This window comes from Pezoporus flaviventris, unplaced genomic scaffold, assembly GCF_033815535.1.
Source record: "Pezoporus flaviventris isolate CSIRO_AGI_PZ_B2104156 unplaced genomic scaffold, CSIRO_AGI_Pfla_v1 ptg000001l, whole genome shotgun sequence".
Classification (NCBI taxonomy): domain Eukaryota; kingdom Metazoa; phylum Chordata; class Aves; order Psittaciformes; family Psittacidae; genus Pezoporus; species Pezoporus flaviventris.
The window spans coordinates 21175470-21201319 of NW_026892549.1; the positions used below are offsets into that span (position 1 = coordinate 21175470).

General features: G+C 47.2%; 1 protein-coding gene across 3 annotated transcripts; it reads left to right on the forward strand.

Moving 5' to 3' along the window:
- The first annotated feature begins 5 nt into the window (after positions 1-5).
- Positions 6-25850, forward strand: DNAJB12 (DnaJ heat shock protein family (Hsp40) member B12). Of its 3 annotated transcripts, none has more exons than XR_009742261.1 (9): positions 6-168; positions 5625-5799; positions 7196-7341; positions 10441-10626; positions 12665-12744; positions 13863-13972; positions 21198-21370; positions 22353-23783; positions 23891-25850. XR_009742261.1 is itself a non-coding variant. In XM_061447331.1 (9 exons), exons 1-8 carry the CDS (start codon positions 36-38, stop codon positions 22469-22471), a joined length of 1122 nt encoding a protein of 373 aa, XP_061303315.1. In that variant the 5' UTR covers positions 6-35; the 3' UTR covers positions 22472-22495; positions 23891-25850. The 3 variants fall into 3 exon arrangements, 2 of the variants coding, with proteins under 2 accessions (XP_061303315.1, XP_061303306.1); XM_061447331.1 differs by having other exon boundaries at positions 22353-22495; XM_061447322.1 differs by having other exon boundaries at positions 22353-25850.

The following is a 25850-nucleotide window of genomic DNA, read 5'->3' on the forward strand; positions in this document are numbered from 1 at the left end:
CCTCACCCCCCACCCGCGCGGCTGCCTCCGCCGCCATGGAGTCGAACAGGGACGAGGCGGAGCGGTGCATCGGTATTGCGCTGGCTGCCGCCAAGGCCAACCAGCCCGACAAGGCCCGCCGCTTCCTGGAGAAGGCGCAGCGCTTGTACCCCTCGCCTCGGGTCCGCGGTGAGAGCCCGGTGGGGAGCTGGGGGGGGGGCGGCGGGGGACCCGGGGGAGCTGGGCCTGCGCCGCCGCCGCCGCGGCTGACCTCTCACCTGCACAGCGCCTGCGCCGAAGGGGGTGGGCTCGTGGGGCACGCCGGGTAGACGAGTCCGCTGTGGGGGGGGCGGTGTGTGCGCGGCCGCTCCCAGAGGGTTTAGCGGCGGCCGGGGTGCGCCGCCGTGAGGGGCTGGAGGTGCGTGTGGGGGTCCGTAGTGTGTATGTGTATGTGTATGTGTGCCCCAGCCCGGGGGGACGGGAGGGTCACGGACCCCTCGGCGCTGCTGCCTGCCGGAGCCAGCCTGTTACCGGCTGCGTGCCATTCCCCTCGGTCGCCCCTCGGCTCTTGTAGCTCACTAGGGCGGGCGTGAGGGTGCGAGGGAGGTGTCCGTCCAGAGGGGAAGGCGGGAAGAGGCACGGTTCGAGCGTAGCTCGGTGGCTTCATTTTCTCCATAAGAGCTTGCTGGTTTTGTGCCCCACACCCGCGGTTATGGCCACGCGTGGGAGCGTCGCTGCGAGGATGTCGTTGGCAGGGGCCGAAGGGGCTTGGTGAGGGGGAAGGAAGTTCTCGGTCGGGCTGCAGAAAGCCCGTCTCCTTCCTGCTCTTCATCCTCTCACATTTGGTTTGCCTTCACCTCCATCCTTCCCTCAGGGTGCAGCCGTGCTGGCCCTGCTGGAGGATCCCCGCCTTGTGCATCTCAGCCCCAGGAGCAGTGGGCATCGGTCTCACACAGACTGACGTTTGAGCATTACTTGGCGTCCCAGCTCTCCTGCTCAGCAAGTGTGGCTCCTCATTTCGAATGCCGCCATTGATTACCACGGACCAGCTACTGCATTTCATTACAGCGCACATTAAAAAAAACATCTTCCTCCTTGAAGATCTTATGCTAGTTCTGTAGGTTTTGAGGAACAATCTCATTTCCTGGAAGCTTTATGGCCTACATAACTAATATGTCACAAAAGCAACTGGGAAGTGGTTTGCAGAAGCAGCCAGGCAGTTCTTTCTCCATGTGTTCTTATGTTGCAGAAATTTATGCAAAGGGTTGTGGATTTTTTATTACTATTATTTTCTTTTTTTACTTTGACACACCTTACCTGAGTTTTCATTCTTCAGCTGTGTTTTGCAGCTTCTCTGCCCTATGAAGAGCCCAAGGCTTTCCCTGTTGCAGAAGGTCTCTTCCCATTCCCTCAAACGTAGCGCGTTAGGTTGTCGCATGTGTGGCGTGGGTTTTTTTTGCATTCAGAGTTCATACTTTTTCAAAATTGCTGGGTAGGAAAAGTAACTTCTGGAGGCAAAAGCATGGCCTAGTACACAGAAAAGCCCACCCTGACCAGCATTCTTCCTGAGGAGCTCTACTAGGGCATGAGCCAGAAAAGCAGATCTGGATGACAGCAAGCACCAGTTTGCAGTATAAAGCCATCAGGGTTTGCCCTACTCCTGTGGCCTAGGACAGCTGGAATGAAAGGTGGAATATGTACTGTTGGAGAAGAGCATAAGGAAAGAAAGCAGAGAAAAGGGAAACAGCAGGGCAGGTTAATGTTAAATACACTGTGCTAATTTGTGGCCAGACCCAACCGTGCTGCTAGTGCAGCTGTGTGAGCTGCTGTCCGAGGACCTTTCGCTTGATGTCCTGCCGGTTGCTTGCCTGTGCACTTTGGGTGTATAGTTGGGAAATGTTGCCAAAGATCTCACAGTTACACTGTGGTCATTGAGTCTTTACATAGTTTGTGCACCCTTGGGAAATTTCTTCTCTTTCTCAGGAGTTACACTGGGTTTGGCAATGATCTGCCATGTGGACCTTGCTCAGGCGGCACTTACAGACTCTGACCCTAGCTGGGTCCTACAGGTGTCATCACAGGATCAGAAAAGGGTTTTGCAGGGGAATGTCAGCAAAAACCTTCTACACTGCCACAACATGGGACACAAAGTCACACTGGTCACCTGGAAGCAGGAATTTTGGAAAAATTAGCAGAAGTTGGACAAATGCTGCCTAACAAGTGAGGAAGAGTGACCCACAGCACATATGTGGTTGGGAGCTGAGGTAGCAGAACTGAAAACTCATTCAGAGTAGTCTCTGCTTTAGTAGTTCATGAATTTCTGCTGTGCTGCCATTCCACAGAGGGCCAGTGTGGCTTTGGGATGTTGATGCAATAGGATTGGGGCTGTAGAGCAAAACAGGACTGAAATGAGGCCATATGTGGACTTCTGTGGTTGTTTTGGGGAACTACATTACCAAAAATCTCTTGTCAAGCTGTAGGGAACTGATGCCAGAACATCAAGAGTGGGGTGGATGGTGAGACAGCCTCACAAGGCAAGGTTTAAAAATAATGGGGAGTTTGTTCCAGGTTTGGAAGGATCAAAAGCAAAGACTGGTTTGTGAGCACTGTAGTCATGTAAATATGAGCAAAGGAAGGATTTAGTTTTCTGAAAGCTGAAATCCATGAAGTTCCTAAGCTCAAAAGCTCGTTCCATGAGTTACTGCTTGTTACCTGGTGTCATTTTTATCCTTCAGCCTGTATCAATTACCGGTCTTGGCTGTTGGATTACTGAGTGTTTTTTTCTTGCCCCTACAAGCTGTGTGGGGCAGGTAGGATATCTGGGCTCATCTCTTGGCCTGCAAGTGTTGTTTGCACTTACATAAAGAACATAATACCCCCATAGTGCAAGGTCTGTAACATGCAATCTGCTGGAGGAGATGAAACGTCCTTCTCAGCTCTAGGCTCCTGGATAAGGGACTGCAAGCTCGTCAAGTTACTCATGCCTTTGCAAATAATATCTGGTTCTAATCATATTATTAAACATGTGCCTATTCTTTTTGGTGGGATGCAGTATATAAACTTAAGAAACTACTGTCATGAAGAGTTCATTCTGACGTATGGTAAAAAAAAATGCAGAAAGAGTTTAAACAGATGGTGCCATCCAGGTGCCAGGGAAATGCATAATGGTGAGACATTTCTGTGCTTGGAGGAGTCTCACTTGGTTTCACAGTGTTGTCACCTGTGCGGTTAGGCCAGGCCTGAAAGTTTGTCCCCTATTGGCTAAAAAGGATGGAGGGCAGTGTCCAAGCCTTGCAAGGAAGCCACAGTCCGCAGCAGTTTACCCAATACACATGGGCACCCCACTTAAGGGAAACTGAATTTATACAATTGGTATTCAGTAGTTGAGAGTGAAGATGGTTTTCATAGCTTGTACACACACTGGATATGGAGGTAAGACAGTGCAAGAGAACAAAGTACCCTTCTGACTCATGTATTATGGGTCTATTCTATAGGTACATTGCAAATAAAAGACAGACTAGGGACAATGTGGGCCCTCTCCTGTAAGCTATCAGAACTGGCTGCCCTGGATTTGGAGGACGCTGAGGTTCTTAATGACTTCTTTGCCTCATTCTTCACTAGCAAAGGTTCTGACCAGACCACCCAAGTCTTGGAAGGCAGATGCAGGGACTGTGAGATTGAAGACCTTGGGCCCACTGTAGGAGAGGATCTGGTTCAAGACCATCTTAAGAACCTGAGCATGCACAAGTCGATGGGACCTGATGAAATCCATCCGTGGGTCCTGAAGGAGCTGGCAAATGAAGTTGGGAAGCCACTGGCATCATATTTGAGAAATCATGGCAGTCAGGTGAAGTTCCCGATGACTGGAAAAAGGGAAATATAACCCCCATACTCAAGAAGGGGAAAATGGATGACCCGGGGAATCACAGACCAGTCAGTCTCACCTGGCAAAATCTTGGAGCAGATTCTCCTGGAAGGCATGCTAAGGCACATGAAAATCAACAAGGTGCTTGGTGACAGCCAGCATGGCTTCACTAAGGGGAAATCCTGCCTGACCAATTTGGTGGCCTTCTATGATGGGGCTACAGAACTATGGATGGGGTAGAGCAGTTGATGTCATCTATCTGGACGTGTGTAAAGAGTTTGACACTGTCCCACACGACATCCTTGTCTCTGAATTGGAGAGACATCAATTTGATGGATGGACCACCTGGTGGATAAAGAACTGGCTGGATGGCCGCACACAGAGTTGTGGTCAATGGCTCAATGTCCAGCTGGAGACCAGTAACGAGTGGTGTCCTTCAGGGATCGGTGTTGGGACCAGTCTTGTTCAACATCTTTGTCGCTGACATGAACAGTGGGATTGAGTGCACCCTCAGCAAGTTTGCCGATGACACCAAGCTGTGTGTTTTGGTTGATACGCTGGAGGGAAGGAATGCCATCCAGAGGGACCTTGACACGCTTGTGAGGTGGGCTGATGCCAACCTCATGAAGTTTAACCATGCCAAGTGCAAGGTCCTACACGTGGGTCAGAGCAATCCCAGGCACAGCTACAGGTTGGGCAGAGAAGAGATTCAGAGCAGCCCTGCGGAGAAGGACTTGGGGGTGTTGGTCGATGAGAAAATAAACATGAGCCACCAGTGTGTGCTTGCAGCCCAGAAAGCCAACTGTATCCTGGGCTGCATCAAAAGGAGTGTGACCAGCAGGTCAAAGGAGGTGATCCTGCCCCTCTACTCTGCTCTTGTGAGACCTCACCTGGAGTATTATGTGCAGTTCTGGTGTTCTCAACATATAAAGGACATGGAACTGTTGGAACAAGTCCAGAGAAGGGCCACGAGGATGATCAGTGGACTGGAGCACCTCCCGTATGAAGACAGGCTGAGGAAGTTGGGTCTGTTCAGGCTGGAGAAGAGAAGGCTGCGTGGAGACCTCATAGCAGCCTTCCAGTATCTGAAGGGGGCCTATAGGGATGCTGGAGAGGGACTCTTCATTAGGGACTGTAGTGACAGGACAAGGGGTAACGGGTTAAAACTTACAGAGGGGAAGTTTAGGTTGGATGTAAGAAGGAAGTTCTTTCCTGTTAGGGTGGTGAGGCACTGGAATAGGTTGCCCATGGAGGTTGTGAATGCTCCATCCCTGGCAGTGTTCAAGACCAGGTTGGACGAGGCCTTGGGTGATATGATTTAGCGTAACTGTCCCTGCCCACAGCAGGGGGATTGGAACTAGATGATCTTAAGGTCCTTTCCAACCCTAACGATTCTATGATTCTATGCTTTATAATATGCTGGAGAACAAATGTGGAAATGCTTCACTGTTAAGGAGGAACATAAGGAAAAAAGAGGACAAGGATGTACCACTTTGGTGATCCATTGTGGCTCCCGGATTGTTCAGCTCGGTAGGCCTGGGGTTTTGGTGAAGGTTATGTGCGGTGGGAGGAGGCAATGTCTTCAGCAGTAGCTCTCACATCTGGGCAAAAAGCAGCAGGAGCTCAAGGGTTCCTGGGTGAATAGGTGAGAGACTTTCTGATGAAGGATGGGGCATGTTAGAGTGGTGGCAGTGATGAAAAGGGTACTCTCTATGGGAGAGTTGAGAAGGCAGACTAAACTTAGTGGTCTCTTTTTCTTTTCATCTTTTTGTCATTTCAGTTCTGCTTGAATCACTCAACAAGAACGAGCAATCAGCCAATGGCCAGTCCCAGTCCAAGGAGTCCACAAACCCTCAGTTCAAGAAAATGGGCGGGAACTTCCCATCGGCCAACGGGGAGGTTGGTGGGGAGGCCCCCAAGGGCTACACTCAGGACCAGGTGGATGCAGTGAAGAGGTGTGTGCATGGCTCTCCATGGCTTCAACCTGCAGTTTGTTTGAGTTGGTTGTGTGATACCATTCTGTTTTTCACAGGGATTTAAGGGTTTCAGCTTTGAACCATATTGGGTGGGTTTTAGCTGGCTTGGTGTTAAAAGCGTACTAGGAGGATTTACAGCTACACCAGCTCTGGAAATCAGCTGGGTTGGGTCTATGAGGGATGAGATTTCCCCCCAAAGGCCTGCACGAGGGCTTGAGCTGTAAGCATGTAGGCTTCTTCCTGGCTGAGGTCCGAAGAGGCATTTTGGATGCATTCATCTCATGGACTTCACATTAATGTTTGCTTTAGTGTTATTCAGTAATGCTGTGAAAATCCCATGTGCTCCCATGAGATCCTGTTGGTGGACGTCAAGGCTCACAGCTTGCGGAAGGTAGCCCTCCTGCTCTAAGCTTTGGTCTAGTAGCAAGTGACAGGACATATTCCTCTTCCTCTCTCCTGATGATAATCTGTTCCTAGAGCCCAGTAAACTAGAAGTCTGCTGTTGGATGCTTCACTCTATTAGCATGATACACTTCTAAAGCTCCTGCTGGAAGATCCCAGGGCATGTTTATCCAGTCATCTGTTTTCCATCTGTTTTCTTTCTGTTTCAAGCCATTCTTTATTCCTTTCTACCATTTGAAAATACTGGAAGTTGAAGGATGAACTGCAGGCACAGTCACTGGGTAAACTTTGTTTAAGGTTATGGACACGGCGTGAATTGCACAAGAGCAGCTGTGGCTAATGGGCTTATGGGGATGTTTGTTACATCATCCATTTCTCCAAAACCCCAGCAAGCTGTGTTCTATCTCATCAAAGTCATGTGAGAAGGAGAAACCATCACTAGGCTGTGAGTGTACCCAGAGCAAACTGGCTGCACACATAGGCATTGGCAGCTTCCTCTTTCTTCATCTAGTACTCAGCTGATGTTATTTTTAGGTCACTGTGAATTAACTGAGTATGAGGAGACTGGGGGGGGGGACACACACACACACAACACCCATAGCCCAGCTACCCTGGGCTGCCCTGCCAATCCCAAATAGCTTCTAAAACGTGACTATGATGAATCTGAAGCTTATTTGCCAATGACATTCCTCTGTGAGTGATATCATTGCTTGAGGAGAAGCCCTTGTACTTCTACTGGCTTGACTTGTTCTGTGAGAATGTTTGTATGCTAGTAATGCAGGCACAGGGGGAGTGAGTCGGTGAAAAAATTGGCTCATCCTGTGAGGAATTAGAGCTGAGTAAACCAGAGTTCACTGAACAACATCAATTGAAACTGTGATGTGTGAGATATTGCAGAGTTGATGTACTTAATGCAATGTGATTTTCAGAGCTGAAACTAACTGTCCATGTTTTTTCCCTTCTCTGCTGTCAGGGTAAAGCAATGCAAAGATTACTATGAAATTCTTGGAGTAAACAGAGAAGCTTCTGATGAGGACCTCAAAAAGGCTTACCGGAAACTTGCACTGAAGTTTCACCCGGATAAGAACCACGCACCAGGGGCTACAGAGGCATTTAAAGGTAAAAAGCATTGCCAACTCTTTGATTTGCCCTCACCTATCAGGCAATGGTGCTAAGCTGGGGTAGCAAGGACTCTTAAGAGCAACCTCATGAGCCAGGTAGAGTGAAATAAAGTTCTTTGTAAAGTTGTCTCTCTTCTGATCTGGTTGTATTACAAATAAAGTGCAAGCTTAAAATAATAAACAGGTGGACACAGGTAGGATTCACCTCTGCTAGTTGGACAAGGAGAAGCCTTCCTTCCTTTTCTCCTAGCAACCCTTCCTGTGTGTTGCTTCATCCTCCTTCCACACTGCTCATAAGGAAAGTCCCTCGGGATGTTACCAGTGTCTTTTCTGGAATGATGCAGGATCATTCACCCAGCAGGGAGAAGCTCAAAGTCCTGCAGCCATCCAGCACAGCACAGGCGCTGGGATGCACCCCTGTCAACTGACAAATCCAGCAGAGACCCACTGAACCCAACAGCAGAGACCTAGTGGCAGCTGTTGGGTTCATGAGTCCCTTGAGAGAAACACTGTTGGGGAGGCCCAGTGGCAGGATACTCAGAACTTGTGTTTAGACTCTTCCGCTCATTGAGAATTTCAGGCAGCCAGTAAGCCTTCAGGTTTCTAAGCAAGCACTCAGAAGCTGACCATTGTGAAAGGCTACAGATGGAACTGGTGGATAGAAAACCCAGGTGAAAAATTTTAGGGTGAAATCATCAGCCATACAACTGAACCCAGTCAGAACTCAAAAAGGGTCATTAGGAGGTTCAGTTCTGCTGCAAAGAGCCCAGTTCTCAGGGCCTCTCTACAAATGCAGCAGGGATGTTTCTGGGTAATAAGATACCTTAAAAGTGGCATAATTTTCCAAGAGAATGGCTATTGCTTGGAGCATATAACCATATTTTCCTTTGCAAACTGCAGAAGTTTGATTATTACAGTTTTGCTAAATGCAGAACTTCTTGATGCCAGTTGTACAGCACAGTTTTTGCAGTGTTAAGGCATTTAAATAGTAACATCTGATTCTGGCCATCTTGGGAATGAAATACATGAGGTGTCTGCTGGAGCAGGGAGCAAGGCTAGCCTGCTGTGAGTGTATTGATACAGTATTCGGGTAGGCTTCTAACAGACGAATTCAGCAGTAAAAGTCTTATGTAAGGTTTGTTCAAGACTTTTAAGACTTAAATCCCTAACTGATAAAGTGTGTTGCCATTAGCAAATAATGAGCTGACCCCCAGCTACTTGGGAGAACCTGTTTTACTATGGGGGACAGATTAAAGAGGGAGCATCTGCAGACATCTGTCTACGCCACATGTGCAGTAAGCCGCTGTTGGATAGTTTATCCTTCAATCCCTGCTCAGTGGCGAAAGGCAGGTTTCTTCACCTGTAATCTTAAATAATGATGTTTGCTGAACGCTGTGACAAGAGTTACGTGCCAGAAGTCGCGCGTTAAGCAAGGTGCCCTTTATCCTCCAGTGCAGAGCTATCTGCTATCTCTCCTCCAAGCCTTGCCTCATTCGTTCCCCTGTCCTTCAGCCCCTGAGCTGAGCTCCTACTTTGCAGGGCTCACTGAAGTCCAACTGTTTGGTTCCAGAGGGTGAAGGGGAAAATGTGCACTGCTATGAGGATTTTAGTTAATCTTTCCTTACGTTGATGTATTAGGTAAAGTCTTGGCATTCGTCTTCCCAGTGACAGCTGATAAAGTATTACAGCTTGTCTCGAGACCTTGTCTCAGTCTGTTGTTGCAGTTAGCTGCAGTTTGTTTTCTGGCAGATCTGCATCACTACCTTTGGCTGATACTGGAGAAAGAGTTGAAACTGGCTACTTTGAGCTAAAATCCTGATCTGGAATGAGGTGTTTCTTGGGCTTTGTCAGCAGAAAGAAACAAACAAGACCCTGAACCGCTACATTTTCATTGCTTAATCGTACAGTTTAAAAGATCAAGCTAATATGCTGAGAGACAGTCCTTGTTGTCCAGCTTCACTGCCTGTTTGTAGAAGTGTTTGCTCTGTGTGAACTAATTATAACCAAGAAGGAGAACAAGTGTACTGACATTACATCCTCCACACTCCAAATCTCTGGTCTACAAAGAAACTGTACACCTCAATCTACCAGAAAAATGTTGGATCTTGGACTTAATCTCCTCCAAAGGGCATGTATCTCCCTTTTCTATCATTTCTGCCCCTGCCTTTCATACACACGGCAACTACCGTCATGAACATTTTTGCCTTCTTGCGACACAAGGAGGAGAGAGGATAGGCTCTGAAGTCACGTAGGGAGGCTCTTGGGTAGGCTGGTGCAGAGGTGAAGTGGTAAGCTGGAACATGTCAACAGAGAAGTACAGAAATAGAAGGGATAGGCAGATATTCTGGTAGAGAGGCTCAAAAATGCTGAAGTTGGAAGTAGAGTGAGCTGGGGACCTGGAGGGGCTTTAGTTCCACGACATTTCTACCATCACAGGCACTAACAGTCCTTGTAATTAATGCACCTTATTTTTGGCATCTAGAAATCCTGAAATTCATAGTTGATGAACACAACTTCTAGACAGTGTTTCCTTACAAGCTCTTATGGTTGGTTTTAAAAGTCTCTTTCAGTGACCTAGCCCTTATATAAATTCTTTGCAGTTCTGGTTTTAGGCTATGACATTAAATTCCCTTAGTGCCACTTCTGAATAAAATTTGTCAACTGGACTTGTATTTTCCTATACAATTGCTTACAGCTGAAGGACTCAGGCATTAGTTGTTCAAAAGAAGTAAGTTCGAGTCAAACGTGTAGCTGCTCTGCTACCAGCATTCCCTTTGTAGTTCATAGTTTCATTCATCTGAGAAGGTTTCTCTAGGGACATATACCAAATTTATACCAGTCATATCATAACTTCTTCATTTGAATTAATTAAGGCCTTTTTAATTGAGTCTCTTCTTGTGGTTTCTTTCTGTCTGTGTTTGCCAGAGAAGCATGCCAGGTGCTAGCGCTCTTCCACTGAAGTAGCCTGTTGAAAAGATGTGGGTAGTTGAGAATCTCATTTGTGTAATAAGAAAGGCAAGCCCTGGCAGTTTGCAGGACTAAATGTATTATCTGTAAAAGAAAGAAGCTAATTGCTTCCTTACTGTCAATATTTCAGCCATTGGTAATGCATACGCAGTATTGAGCAACCCAGAGAAGAGGAAGCAATATGACCAGTTTGGAGACGAGAAGCTCAACCCAGCTCGGCACGGACACAGTCACTCAGACTTCCACCGCGGGTTTGAGGCAGACATCTCCCCCGAGGACCTCTTCAACATGTTTTTTGGCGGTGGTTTTCCTTCTAGTAAGCACACTAACCCTTAATCTCTTGAATGGGACACAATCCTTTTGACAGAGCAACAGTGCAGTAGTGATTTGTATGGCTGTGCAAGGATTGCTGAGTTTGATGAAAGTTCTTCACACATGACCTAAACACCCAGAGTTTTCTAAGTAGTTCATAGGAATCCTTGGAGAACTCAGCAGCCAGCAGGTAATACTATCAGAGCTGGACTTCTTTGCAACTTGAGGTGTTTGTTTGCATGTTGGCTGCATTAGCTGTTATTAGGTTGGGTTGAATGTTAGAATAAAAAATGTCTTGTTTTAAGGCTAGTTGTAAAAATAATCCTATTTTGAAGAAAGTTTTCTTTCTGGTGGTTTTAGAAGTTAAGTCTTCTTATCAGAACAAACTATGGTTATACCTGGGCCTTGTTCTTGATCTGTATCTGCTCTGCCATGCAGCTGAAGCAGTTTCTCAGAGATCAGTGTCCGCTTCCTTCTTTCCACTTTGTCCCATAAAAAAGAGGAAAGTGTTATTCCTAGAGTTTAATTTAAACCTCTTGAATTGAAAATTAAATTTATATCCTGTCTGTCCACAGCGCTGATCCTGGTTTGGGGAGCAAGAAAGAACCGATTCACTGTTCCTTCACTTGATCGGTTCCAAGCAAAAAGACAGGTTTAATATAAGGATAAGGGTATTTTATAAGACTCCCTTGTATTTACTCTAGTCATCTTTGACTGGCAGTGGAGGCAGTGGTTACTTGACCTCTGTGGACCAACTTGGAAACATAAATATTTTTGTTCAGTTGAGAAGATTTACTCTGGTAGCTCTTTCCTATCTGGTATGTAAGAATTAACACACTAATGTCTAATACTTGCAAAGGCATCTTGAAGCCTTTTGCAGCATGTTCTGCCTGTCCGAGAGGCACAGCTACTCCAGTTTGAAAACAGGAGGTTGCTATTTTAGCTCAGTCTTTTTTTTCGTTTCCTCACTGCCCCAAGAGAATTCAGGACTGCTTTCTCAGCCGGTCTCCCTTTTCAGCTGTAGTCTTGACATTTAAAACTAGACATGGAAGAGCTCCGGTTTTTGGATGGAAGAACTACCAAAATTATTTCTTTTTGTAATTGGTTTTAATCTAAAGTAAATTCAGTTCGAAGTGAGGAGGCTTATACAAGATGTTATGTCTACAGAGCTGACCCTGCTTTAAGCAGGAGGCTGGACCTTCTGAGATCACTTCCAAGATGAAATTTTTATATGATGCTACAAAGTCCTATAGATGGATCTCCGTGCCCACCACCAGTTCCTTTGCAGATATATCTGCTTAGTACCCCTTAGGAATACTTCTTTTTTCAGCAGTGGCTTATATAGCTCATTTTTTTAATGTTGGCTACAGGTGATGAATAGAATTTTTTTTGTATGCATTCAGTCTCCTGTGCATCTCAGTCTCCTGTGGGGTCCTGTATTTGCTTCACCCTAAAGCTCCTGCCATCTTTGTCAGGGCAGCATGATGGAGTGGCTTGAGTCAGGGGCTTTGGCGATGTGGCTTCTTGAGCAAAACCATGGATATGTACCTTGGGCGCTGGCACATATGCAGGGATCTCTGGAGTAGCCCAAGTCTGTCAAATCACCACTTCACTGAGACATCCCAGTTCCAGCCTTGAAGCAGCCCATCCAAGGCAGATAAGGGTCTTCTGGCTCTGAACTGGCTGGCATGCTGCTGGCTATGAGACAGCAGCATGCCAGCTGACGAGCTGACAGTCAGTCTAGACGAGCTGAAATAAGAGTCGTGGTACTGTCAGACCAATCTGAGCACAGCATGGATTCCTTTACAATCTCTTTGTCGTTATATCTTTGCTGAGTGTGGCCTGAACCAAACAAATAGATCAAGCCTATTCAACAATGTTCAAAGTTAAAATTCCTGAATTTGCTGTTGCCAGCACCCTGCTTTTTCCTGCTGTGTTTTCACTGGTGAGGCTGACATAGAACATAGACACCCTTTGTGGTTCCTTCCTGCCCAGCCAGCACCATCGCTGACTTTTGTGTAACACTTCTCTTTTGTCTGTAGGTAACGTTCATGTGTACAGCAACGGCAGGATGCGATATACCTACCATCAGAGGCAGGACAGACGAGAACATCAGGGTGACGTAAGTGGAGAGCAGACGGGGGGTTGGGAGTCTAAAGGTTTTTCTGACACATGAGGTGTGAGCTAGTCGGTGTGGCCGTCTTGTGAAACAGTCCTACTTGTTTCCACCCTCCTGAACAGAAACCTAGAGTCATGGGAAGTGAGCTGCCTTCAGAATTTACACCAAGTTGCAGTTTTTAATTTCCTACTGGTGGTTCTACCAGACTCTTATAGCTGTCATCCAGTGGGGAAAACGCTGGTGTCTCTTTAAACAGCGCTGCCTTGAAATAAGATGGTACCAGTAAAGTGTTCCTGTCTTTATCACAGAAGAAGCATTTCCTTTCTGATTTAATTCTGTAATTTCAAAGGGTAGAATGCACTTTTCAGATAATATGGATGCTCATGGCTCCTTCTCCCTTTTATTCCAGTCTTGAAGATGGGGTGTTTCTAATCTGTGATGCTTAATTAACCAAGAAAGGGACTTTATAGCATGAACTATTTTTATGTTTTCCCATCACAGAATATCTTAAGTATATCCTCCAGCACTCCAAGCCCTCTGGTTTAGAGCAGTGGGAATGAGGGACTTACTGTTCAAGAAACCAGGGTTATATAGTGAAGATTACTGTTTTCTGGACATAACCAATTATATTTAGAAGCAAGCAAACAACTAAAACTCCTTGAATGTATTTTCTCAAGCTTAAAGGGGAAAGCGTACTCTGCTGAAACTGGAGGGAGCTCAGGAGGTGAGGTAGAGAGGGAATTACTTTCATCTGACTGAAGAGGGGAGAAGGTTCTGCTCACTAGCACAAGCAGGACAGAAAACACATGTGCTCTAGAAAAACAAAATATGGGCATGAGACTTGAAATTCACTCAGTATCTCTGCCAGTCCCCTCTGCCGTTTGTCACATTCAGAGAAGGGGCAGTGGGTTTGGACCTTCAGTCACGCTTCCTTTCCTGGGTGGGAACTCTGGGCTGATGAGTTCCCCTGAGTTATTTTGGAGTGCCTCCTAAGCCGAATGCCTGTGAAAAGCAGGAGAATCAAGGTTGCCTTAGGGCTGGGAGGGTGTGAGGGTGATGCTATGGGATCCTTGTGTACACGTGTACGGGTGGCATTCCACTCTGTGTTTCTGTTCCTTCAGGGTGGCCTTGGGTTGTTTGTCCAGCTGATGCCTATCCTCATCCTGATCATTGTGTCTGCTCTCAGCCAGATGATGGTCGCCAGCCCACCTTACAGTTTGAGCCATAGGCCGTTAGTACCCGTTACTCTAAAACTTACCTAGCTGGGGAGGGGGTTGGACTCTGGAGGGCAGGGTGGTGTGGTGGGGTAGGGATCGAGGCTGTCTGGTTTTTCTGTCTTTTGGGGGGTTTGGGTTGCTTTTTTTGCTTTATCTCATCACAACATTGCTTTTGTTGGCAGATGTCTTACACATCAGTGAAGGCCTCCTGGTTCTCAAACAGGTCTTGAGATGGAAAGTGTACAGAAGGTTGTAGAGTGCTCACTTGCCTAAGGGAGGATGTTCTTTGACAGAGACCTTCTGCAGCTGGGTGTTTCTGTCCTAGAAAGGGGCAAATGAAATGACTTTGAGAGACACTAGCTGAGCACCAAGATCCCATATGCAGAATGAATTGAGATGCAGAGTTAAATTGGACTGTGAAAGACAAAAGCTAGATCTGTTCTTCATGAAAGCCTCAGTTTATGCCTAGTACAAAGCAGTAGGGGAAGAAGGAATAAAAGACACTCGCATAGAGTAAAAGACACTCCTAGATAAATTCCCTATTTTTTTAAGCTGTTTTATTCTAGATCCTGTGGAAATGCCCTGATATGCTTACTTGGCTGACAAATGAAGTGAGTCTATTCTTACCCACTTTGAAGTGCCAACAAAGAATGGGAAAACAGGCTTGATTTCTGGCTGCTTGCATCATTCTTGACAAAAGCTTAATGTATTTTCACTGAAAGTTCCTTATATGTATTTAAAGAGGGTAGACTGGTTACAGCCAGTGGTCCCTGTTTAGTTTCATAGTTGATAAAGTTTGCCATTGATGATGTTTAATACTGTAAATCGCAGCTTAGCTTTTGGGTCCAAGGTGAAGACTGTGACATTAGTGCTCAGAGCCAAAAGGTGGAGTGGTTTTTAAGAGGGCACATTTAAGGGTTATTCTGAGAAGCTAAAGAATATTTTTAAGCGGCGAGGAGAAGCAGACAGGCCAACCCAATATGGGTGATAAGCAAACTTCTACTTTATTTGTGACGCAGTTCACTTATATAGGAGTGGTATTCAGCCACTCCTCCTAGGCACAGCAGTCTTGGTTAGACCCACACAGCTTCCTCCACATTCTCCTCCCATGTCCGGTTTCCGGTTACCTGTGGGGGCCACCCCCTGCCTTGCTCGCACAGGCCTCCAGGGCTCTATGGCCCTGCTCTTAGAGTCATTCTGCAACAATTCCCCCCTTTTTCTTTGTGCGAGCAAGGCATTGTGGGTTATTCTGTTCACCTGTTTTATGACACAATTATAAGCAAGTCTAATAGCTACGATTAACCTAACAATGATACGTAAGTGCAGTACTTCAAACAGCAGTGTTTAGCTCAACCTGTAATGCCCCGTGAAGACAACCATCTAGTTATTCCTAGGATATTGCTCATTTACTATTGCTGGGTAAGCTGAGCCAGGGTTCTCAGCTGTGCATGCATCAAATTAGCATAATCAGAGAGACTCATACAACACATTCCATCAAACTCTTCACATCCATGTCCCTGTTCCAACAACAAAAGGTTCTGCAGTGTTGCATGTCTTACAGAGTCAACATTAAAACAAATCAGGAATTGCCTTCGATGTAGAATTGTCTGCTTAGCAACTCAGCAACCCAGTCTGCTTAGTTGAGCCAAGGCCCCGGCTGAAGCACTTACAGTGATTTGGCATATTATGATTGGATACATGTTTTGAAGACCCTCAGTGACTAACATATAATTGGTTAAACACAGGTGTGAGAACTCAACCTTGAAAGCTTGCCAACAGTCCACAGTTCTCATTTACTTGGTGAATTCCAGCCTCTTATCTTGCTTGCTTAAGCTTCTTCGAGCCTCTCATGGCCTTGCTGTATCTTTCAGGACTATTTATGTACCAATTATGCATTCTCCCATGAGAACACTGTCTCCACATCTTCCCCCTTTATGTTTTATATATGGTTTGGGTGACCCTACTTGAGCAGGGGATCTGGGCTAGTTTATATCTCCAACATATGCCAACTAGAGGCTGCCTGGGCCTGCCCCTTTTTGCTGCTGTATAGCTCTCTGATCCTTCACATCAAGGTCTGGCATGGCATGTGTCCCCACCGCTCCACGCCTGCTCCACGCCTGCTGCGTTGCAGCCAACAGCGGAGCTAAAGGTTCTTCTTCGTGGCAAACACAGAAGCCAACCCAGTCTTGCCCTTGATTGTGGTAGCAGGCATTTGGTCAGCCTCAGTCCTTGCACCTTGTTGTCAATACACAGTTTCACCTGCTTCATCCAGTAACAAGTCGCTACTACAGCAAGGCACACACAAATATACATTAGCAGAGTAACTATTACAGGGTGCAGCAGTATGTTGAAGATGCTGATGGCAGTGAGGGACCAGCCAAAGAAATTTCTTACCAGTGGAATTCTCCCACCCTCTTAATTTGTTCCATCACCTGCTTTATAACACTACCATTGTATTAAAATCTTTCTAGCTCTTGCCTTAGCATTTTCTAGCAGCTACTGCAAATTTCCATACTCTAACATCTCTTTTACAAGTGACAAATCTATAGAATACAAGGTGCAGTTTCTTATTAGCAACTAGCTAGTAAATACAGGTGGTTTTATACACAAAATCACAACCTCTAATAATAGCTACTTTACAAGCACACATATTCAGGATGTTACTTTTCAGTTGTCCCCAAGTGATGTTTTGCAGTTAATCGTTCTTTCTCTTCCTCTATCTCATTCTGCTTGGGGTATTCACGGTCAGCTCCTGTAGCTGAGGCATCAGGTTTTTCCATTCGTCTGTCCAGCTCATGGCAAGGCTTCACAAACTTTGCAGGCAGTCGCCATAGGCAGGAGGACACAAATATACCCCCTCCCCCAGGTTATCAGTTCTTCAGTTCTTGAAAAGTAGACAGGTTAGACAGGTTAAATGCAGCATCATTACTCTCTCTCCTTTTTTTTTTTTTTTTCATTACTCCCACTACCAGTCCCACATACAGAACGTGGCACAAGGACCCTGTGGAGACTAACAGCAAACCAGCTCCGAGAAGCATCATTGCAGTGCGAGGTGGCAGGCTCAACCTTAGCGGGCATCCCCGCAGAGGCTCTGCATCCCCCACATCGTATGAGGCTTGGGCTTTTATACTGACCAAAATGCACACTCATTCCGACACAGGTGGCCAGCCTGTGCTGGAAGAAGTGGCCAGCAGTATCTACGAAGGTCTCCAAGGGTTGATAGAAACCTGGACATACTTATATTTACCAACTTCTAGTACATGAGTATCACAGAGAAACTGTATGGGCTCCCCCTGTCAATTGCAAGAAAAAAATCATAACATATACAGCTTTAGTATAAGAGGATTTTAATGCCTACGTGGTCACTGTTTGGTGGTCACTGTTTGTCGGGCCTCCTTAACTATTTTGAGATCAAGAGCTTCCCACTCTTTAGCCCCCTGCTGTGTAGTAAACACAGGATATGCAAAGATGCCCATTGCAGAAAATTCCCCAGTAATGATTGCATCCTTGGTTACCCATTGTTACAACTGAGCGTCTCCAGGGGGACCGACCCAGGAGACGAAGAGTCAGAGTCCGGAAGCAGAGGATATAAATCTAGTTCGGATTCAGGGGATTCGGGGGCTGATCCTGGGCCGAAATCAGGGTCTCCGTTGCTCGCAGCTGTGTCTTTCTTATCAGTTGTCTATCGTTCGGTATGTAGCCATCTGCAGACCTGGCTCCTCCGTAACCGAGTTAAAGATTTCCACTCTAGAGCATAGTGGGTTGGAGAGGCTCGCAGTTACTTTAAATCTCCCGCTAGCGCATGATCTCTATTTTCTACTTCGTGCTTCAAAATGGCGCCGCAATCGATCTGGCACCGAGGCACCGCCAGAATTTCTTTCGGATTCCTCAGACATTTATCATGCGTATCCCTTCTAATAGACTTTCTCTGTCCTTTTCAAAGTCCCTACTTTCGGAACTGGGGTGGTGGGGGAGCAGGGGGTTACACCTCCTCCGCGGCACCTTCTGATGGAGGGGGAGAAAAGGAAGGGGGGGTGGGAAACCCTGTGCTTCCGCGAGTTGGGGGAAACGAGTTGTAATCTTGCCCCGGTTTCAACCGACCGGGGACATCTGGTCCTAGTTTCTCCGTTGCTACCGCCGCAGTTTTCTTTTCCGCCTTGTATCTTTTTATACAGTTTATTACTTCTCTCTGTGGTTTACCGAGTTTCTCTGCCGTTTTATCATCATTTAGCATTGAGTCAAATAGTTCTTCACCGAACTTTCACCACTCACTCTCCTCAAAAACTGTATTAGGATCTACAAAAAGTCCCTTAGCCTTCCCTACAGCCACTAGACCTGCTAGCTGCTTTAGAGTCTCAGGCTCAATTCCCTGCTTTTATAAAAAGCACTGTAATAAGTCCAGGGCTCAATTCCCTGCTTTTATAAAAAGCACTGTAATAAGTCCAGGGCTCAATTCCCTGCTTTTATAAAAAGCACTGTAATAAGTCCAGGGCTACCTCTCGGTCCATTCCCATGGCCAGCCTTTTCCGGATCGTCTTCTTCTGGGTCGTCCTGTAACCTCGGTCTCCGGATCGGCCTCCCGACGCAGCAGTGGCTGGTTCGCCCCAGCGGCGGACTCCTTTCGGTCAGTCCAAGCACCCGGGTCCATCACGCCACCGCAGCAGCATTGCCCGCGCTCCCCGGCCGCTGCCGCCGGCGCCACTCACTCGCCGTTCTGGGTCCCCGTTAACCGGGGCCCTGTAATCTGGGTCCCTGTTCACCGGGGCCCTGTATCCGGGTCCCCATTAACCGGGGCCCTGTATCCGGGTCCCCGCTAGTCAGGGCCCTGTATCCGGGTCCCCAGTGACCAGGGCCCTGTAGTCCACGTCCCTGTTCGGGCGCCATTTGTAAGCGGCGAGGAGAAGCAGACAGGCCAACCCAATATGGGTGATAAGCAAACTTCTACTTTATTTGTGACGCAGTTCACATATATATAGGAGTGGTATTCAGCCACTCCTCCTAGGCACAACAGTATTGGTTAGCCCCCCACAGCTTCCTCCACATTCTCCTCCCATGTCCGGTTTCCGGTTACCTGTGGGGGCTACCCCCTGCCTTGCGCACACAGGCCTCCAGGGCTCTATGGTCCTGCTCTTAGAGTCATTCTGCAACAAATATTGAGATGTGATTTCTGCAGTTGATATTAGTTGATATTAGGACTGCAAATTAAGCATATACCGGTTTGGTTTATACTGGTGAAGAGGTGGTTTGCGGAAGACGTTCAGTGGAGGACAGCTTCTAAGTGGGCAGGGATTTGTTTCCAGCCTTGTCAGCTGTCAGAGAAAAGCCATCCCTGAGTCTCAGCTGTTTCTCTGCTGTTTGGTTCCCTGTTCCCTCTGCTGTCCCTGTCTCTGCATGCTCAGGTAGCAGCAAGCAAACCAATTCCCAAGTTTGGATTTGGACAAGAGCAGCAAATGAGCTGATCCAGACCTCCGCAATCCTTCATGAGTGACCAGGGCTCTGCAAATGGAATTAGCTCTGGAGCAAAAGGCGCACTGTGCCGGCAGGCGGTGCTGCTTGCTCACTCACCCCCACAGGCAGCCCTCCTGCCTCTTGGAAATGCTGTGCTTGGCTGTCGTTCAGCAGAAAGCTGGAGCTTGCTGCACTGAACTCAGTGACCAGGAGGCAAGAAGCTTTTAAACCGGGTTAGGTTTCAACGGCACACAGAGATTTTAATGCCACTTCTTGACAGTGAAGCTGTCACTGAAAGAGGTAGGGTCCTAAAGAACCATTTGTTACTTGATTACCTTTTTCAGTCTCTTCCAAAACCTAGCTTTCTGCGAAAGGGCCTCTCTGGCTGTGGGCCTGACTCTGACACCCTGCTCTTCAGTAACACCTCATCGAATTTGCATGACTTAATTGCATGTCTGACTTCAGGTGGCAGGTTTCTTGAACCAGGTCCTGCCCTTGTTTTGATGCTTCAAGCATGCTGTACTCCTCCTGTGAGGGTACACTTTGTAGCCTCCATAGTTCATCATTATACAGAAGCAGCATATGAACTTAAGGAGAACTTATGGCCCTGTCTGGACAGGTGAAATGGTGAGCCGAGCTTCTTCCAGAGCTGCGTCTCTGCCAGCAGGCACTGCTGGAATTGCATTAGCCTTTCTCTCGAAGAATGCCAGCAGAGCCTTTTGGTCACGTTCAGTCTATCCGGTTACCCACCACTCGTCTATGAGTGCTGGACCTTGATGAAACTTGCAGCAGTCTTTGAATCACTCCTGTAAACCCTGATAACAGACCGAAGGACTAGCCGGATGAGTGAATGTTTATACCTGCCTTAAGAATCAGGCTCACTTTTAATGCAGCAGCCAGCTGGTATTTATTATGGGAAACTTTGGGCATGTTTCCAGATGGAGCTGTTCCTTATGAATCCAGCATTTGGGCACAGGTCCTGTGTTACAGCTTGCAAACACACCCTAGTGAGTATCTCTAGGTTTGCTGAAGTGTCAGGGAAAATATGTACAGGGCTTTGTCTGAAATGCAAATCCATGGGGGTAGGGTAAGAAGAGATTTCCTTCTAGAAAGTGCTTTCTGTGCTAGTTGGTGCAGGTTGAGTGCAGAGCGGGTCTAATTTTGTTCCTGCAGCCACAGTGTTCGTTGCAGCATGTGATGTGGTAAAGGAAGCTGACGCTCCTGGGGTTAGCAGATATCTTAGCAGAGGGGACTGGGTTTGCCTTTGCAGAGGGGAGGCTGTGGGGAGCTGTGACAGTAGCTCCTGCTCTGTCCTCACCTTGGCACTCCCCTGCTCTGCATAGGCACCATTCTGCCTTGCTGGCTGCTCTCACCCTGCACTGCACAAGCATCAGCCTCCAAGCTTTGTAACCATCCTTGGGGCTCGCTGCCAAAAACATGATGGTGTCGTCAGCAAGGAAATTGCTGAGAGATTTAATTAGTGCTGAAAATTCTAGTGAACACTTTATTTTACGTGGGGTTAGGCCTTGGGCAATCTGCCTCAGAGTTATGTCTGTATTCAGAGCTCTGCCCACCTAGCTAGAGGCCTGGCAAGTTTTCTCTCCCTGCGTTAGCATTTTATTTCCAGCAGAAATAAACCTTTCCAAACCTTCAAGCCCATGGATGCTTAGGAGCAATGTATGTTTTCACTGTTCTGGTATCGTGGCACGTTGTGCATTATAAATTGCTGGGACCTTTTGCTATTCCCTTGAAGCATGTCCGACACTGTTCTGCCTCTTCTCCCTGAACTAGGTCTGTGGGTCACACACACAGGAGAGTGACAGAACACTTGAAGGTCATCTACTACGTATCTGAGAACTTTGCAGATGAATACACAGGCACGAACCTGAAAAATGTTGAAAAGAGCGTGGAGGAGGACTACATTGCAAACCTTCGAAATAACTGCTGGAAAGAGAAGCAGCAGAGTGAGTAGTGTGGGGTCAGGAGTGGAGGGTCTTGGCTGCTGCATGAGGTCAGCTTTTGAAAGGTCATCAACTGGGGACTGAGTTAAGCTAAGGTTATACTTTAACACGGTGTGAGCACATTTCCTGTGTCATTGGCTATTTGTTTCACTCTATGACTTCGTGACAAACGCAGTATGTGGGGGGTTTGTTTTTTAATGCTGCTGTAGAACTGGTCAGACAAGAGTTGTGCCCCAGAGATTCCGGAGGGGGAAGGTAGCAGATGTCTGATTTTCAGGAGGGCTCTCATAGCTCTGTGTAATATTGTAGTTGTTTGAGGACCACATCTAAAAGTCTGTTGCCCATGCAGTCCTCCATCCCACATCCTACCCCTGTTCAGAAGGGTGTGGTGGCAGCCCTGACATTGCCTTGCGTGCTGTTGAAGGCGTGCAGGGTCCAGAGAGACAGCTACCCAGACAGACAGATGAGAGATGATCTGGCCAGGCAGCACAGTATGGTGAGGGCAGAAAACCTTTTGCTGAGTCCCAGGGGTGACCTGACTTCTCTGCCTGCCCATTCCCACCAGGTGATGATCACAGCTCCTGGAGCAGTGGTAAGGGTAGGATTTGAGTGCCTGGGACACAGGAGGGGCTGTTAGAGCCCCAGGTAGTGCCAGGTGAGGCCAATGCACGAAGCTTTGACCCTCTAAGTTTCTTCTGCTGGGGTAACCATTGTGTAGGCTCATGAGCCTCCTGGGACCAGAGGCATGTTCTGTTAGGTTCCTAAGGTTTTTTCCCCAGGATGGATGAGCTGTCAGCATATGTTAGCTTACGCCCATCCTGTCCTAAAGGGCACAGGGCATTTCCTCAGCCTCATCCTGTGCTTCGTCTTGCCTTGAAAACCATGAGTTGCCTCCTGTTCCCAGCAGAGCCCATGGTGGGGTGTGGCCTGGCAGGTGGTTCTCCTTCCACATTGGGTTCATAACGCTGGGCTTTTCCCTTTGCAGAGGAAGGCTTGTTGTACCGGGCACGCTACTTCGGAGACTCGGATCTGTACCGACGAGCACAGAGCATGAGCACCCCCAGCTGTAGCAGACTGTCAGACGTTCAAGCCCTGCATGGATAGTCACCACCTGCCTGCTCAGCAGAGGTCTAAGTATGAGCTGGTGATGCTTCTCCTGGCAGCAGAGCAGAGCACAATAGTGCTTTTAATACTTACTTACATCTCTGTTTGAGACACAGATCCTCATGAGTCTCCTCTGGATGCACACACGTCACAGGGGGAAGCACCCCCTGCTGTCAAGCATACACTTGTTAATCGGGAAATTGATTTTGTTTAGTTTGCATGTTGGCATCCTCGGCTCTCTCCAAGCTCCCTGTTTTATCTGGCACTGGTAGTGTTGGGTCTCTAGGAACAGAGCAAAAGGCCCAGGCTTGTTGGCGACACAGCTGAGGTCTTGTCAACTACACATTCGATAGAGCAGCCATGCATGCCTCGGCTAGTTGGGAGCTTTTTACCAGCCATGGCAGGCAGCTGCCATGTTTTAATGAACCCTTTTTTGGTTGCTTTATTGTCTGTTTTACTGAAAAAGCTGTTTTCCCCTGGTACTTGAAGCAATATGACGACAGGGAATGCACTCCTACCAAACAGATGTTCTTGCCCCTGCTATTGTCTTCCCATGACACTCAAGGAGAACAAAGCAAATGGCCAGAGTTCACAGCAGGTCGTAGAAGCAACTTACTGTGTTAAACTGGGAATCAAAGTAAAAACAGCTGAGGGGGTGCCTGGAAGACTCAGGGGTTAGAGAGCCTGGATTAAGGTGAGCCCAGGGGGCACGTGTGAGACTGGGTGTGCTGGGTGACAGGAGGACTGCACAAAAATAAGGAAAAAAATTGGCATGCATTTTGGAGTCCTTTTTCTGCTTAATTATCTGAGCTGACCTCACCTACCAGATAGTGTTGGGATGGCTGTAGAACACCCAGGCCCCTCCTACCACAAAGTTATTGGAAAACAGGGTTTCTATAGAAAATTAATCAGAGGTGAAGCTTGCCCAAATGTTAATTTTACAGACACCACTTAGGCTTGTGAAGACTACTTCAGGATGTCGGACACCTAGCTGCTTGATTTATAGATACAAGTAAGGAGGTTTAGCAGGGGAGGTTTTGTTCGGTTTTTATTTTCCGTGGCAAAGGGAGTGCTCCTGAAAGTTTGGCCTTTCAAACAAATCCCCTGGGTTGCGTTCGGCCTTTTTTTTGGGTGTATCCTGTTTATGGAGCCATTCTTATCTTGATATACCCGCTCTCCTGTTTTGATAACTGCGCCTCTTCTTTCAAGACAGACCAGCATTAATTAGCTGCTTTTCTTCAATTGCCTCTCTGTACCTGTGGTCTGAAAAGAGAGCTGCTCTTAGGCAGAGGGCCCACTGCGGATCGAAACAGTGCGACTGACAAAGCTGCTGCCTGTATTGTGGGAGGGGCACGAAGGGGGAGGTACAGTGACGTGCGCTTGTCCAGAGACTGACACGGCTACCGCTTTTGTCCCCAGACTCTTGAAATGCCTGAAGACTTTTGGTGAAGTGCACTGAATCGAGGTGACAGACTTGCTATTTCAAAGAATCAAACCTTATTTTACAAATGGAATTGGAGAATTAGCAACGCACAACTGCCCTCTTTCTTCTCTCTGCCTGTCTCCACCATTCGACCTACATCTGAGGCAGCGATTAGGACAGGAAATCGAGCTGCCCGTGTTCCTTCTTCCCTTCTGACACCGCTAGCGTGCAACAGTCGCGTTGCTCCTGGGATCCCACAACCCTGAGAACAGACACATAGAGTGTAAAAACACAAACTAACTGTAGAAGCCATGAAGCAGAAGGATGTCCTTTGTGACCATGCTGGTCACTGCTGACGGAGAGGGGAATTGGACGATTTGGTGATAAAACTCTAAAGAAAAGAAAACCAATATATAATCTATTTAGAATTAATTTATAGCTGTATATATGTTGTACTTTTAAACTATGCAGGGGTTGGATGATTAAATTATTTTGTTTTCTGCCCAGTTTGGTAAACAAGGAAGCGGGAAGTCTCTTCCCAGGGTGTCTCGTCCTGCAGCACTTTCCTGCCTGACACACTAACACAAGAATCACTTTGCAGTTACTGTAATTTGCTTTCTGGAGGACAGCAGCATTCTGCTCCTTGGGATGTCAATACCTGCCTTTCAGGTTTTAATAAAAGGAATTCCAGCTCTGTAGGGGGTAACAGAGAAAAGGGGGAAGCTCTCCAGATTTGTTGTGTGGTTCTGCCGCGTTGGCAGAAGCTGCAGCAGGTCAGCTGAGCCCCAGCGTCGTGCTTGGTGGTGGGAAGGATTGTCCTGGATGGGTTTTGCTCATCAGTCGTTGGGTTTATTTGTGCACGTAACTTCTTTTTTTGCAGAGTCTGCTTTAATTTTGCCTCGTAATCAGCGTGTAGCGTTCGCTCTGTAAAGAGGGCTTTCCACGAGCTGCCTCCCTTTGTTACAGTTGTTTCCGGTCTGTCCTACACTTGGGGTTCCTCACCCACCAGCATTCGTGTTTGCAGTTTGGCTGTGGCCTTGACACCCTATCTGTCTCTGACGTTTCCTAGATGGGACCTGTAAAATACTGCTAATTCATAAGAAACAGAGCTTCCTATTGCTTCTGTTGAAAGAAGTGTTGCTGGGGGAGATTGGCGCGTGTGCCAGAGCTCTCCTTGCACCCCACCTGAGCTCTGCAGTGCATCTCTCACTCCATCACCACCGGGCAGGACTGGCATAAGGGCAGCGGGAGGGCACTCAAGGTTAGGAGCCATCTCTTCAAAGCAAAGCTGGCATGAGCTGAGCTACTTTCCATGGGATAAACTGGATTCACTCTTCAGTTCATTTTTGTCTAAAGACATTTCCAGTGAGAACAGTCCCCCAACACGCTTAGGGGAATGAATCAAGCATGGCAGCTCCTGGGTGGGATGGCAGGGGCTGGAAGTGGTGAGAGGTAAGGTGGTTTTGTTTCTTTGTCATTAAGAACCCACATGCTCTGTCTTCAGCCATTTATTTGTTTTGCAAAATACTGGCTCGCCTGTTAGCTGCAAGCCTTACTATCCCACAGGCACCGTTACTTGGGCCTGATTTTAAAGGGTTGGGGTTTCTTGGTTGTTTTGTTGGTTTCCTTAAATTATTCTTCTACCTTTGGATGGAAGTTGGATGGCATTTGGAAATAGCTTCTACTAGAGGCTCTGGCTAACGGGCACAAAGAGATCCTGGGGAGGGGGTTAAACAAGAAACATGTTCATGTAAGTTGCTGAATGTCTTGCACTACAGCATTCCTTGCCCAGAACCTGCCCACCAAACCTTTTGATTATATTTTTCCAAGTAGATACCCATGGATAATAATGAGCCAGAAGGCGTAGATCCTAACGGATGCTCAGAGTGGCTGTATCTCGATTTAGAATTAATTATACAATTGTACATCTATAAATAAATGTTTACAATCTGAAAG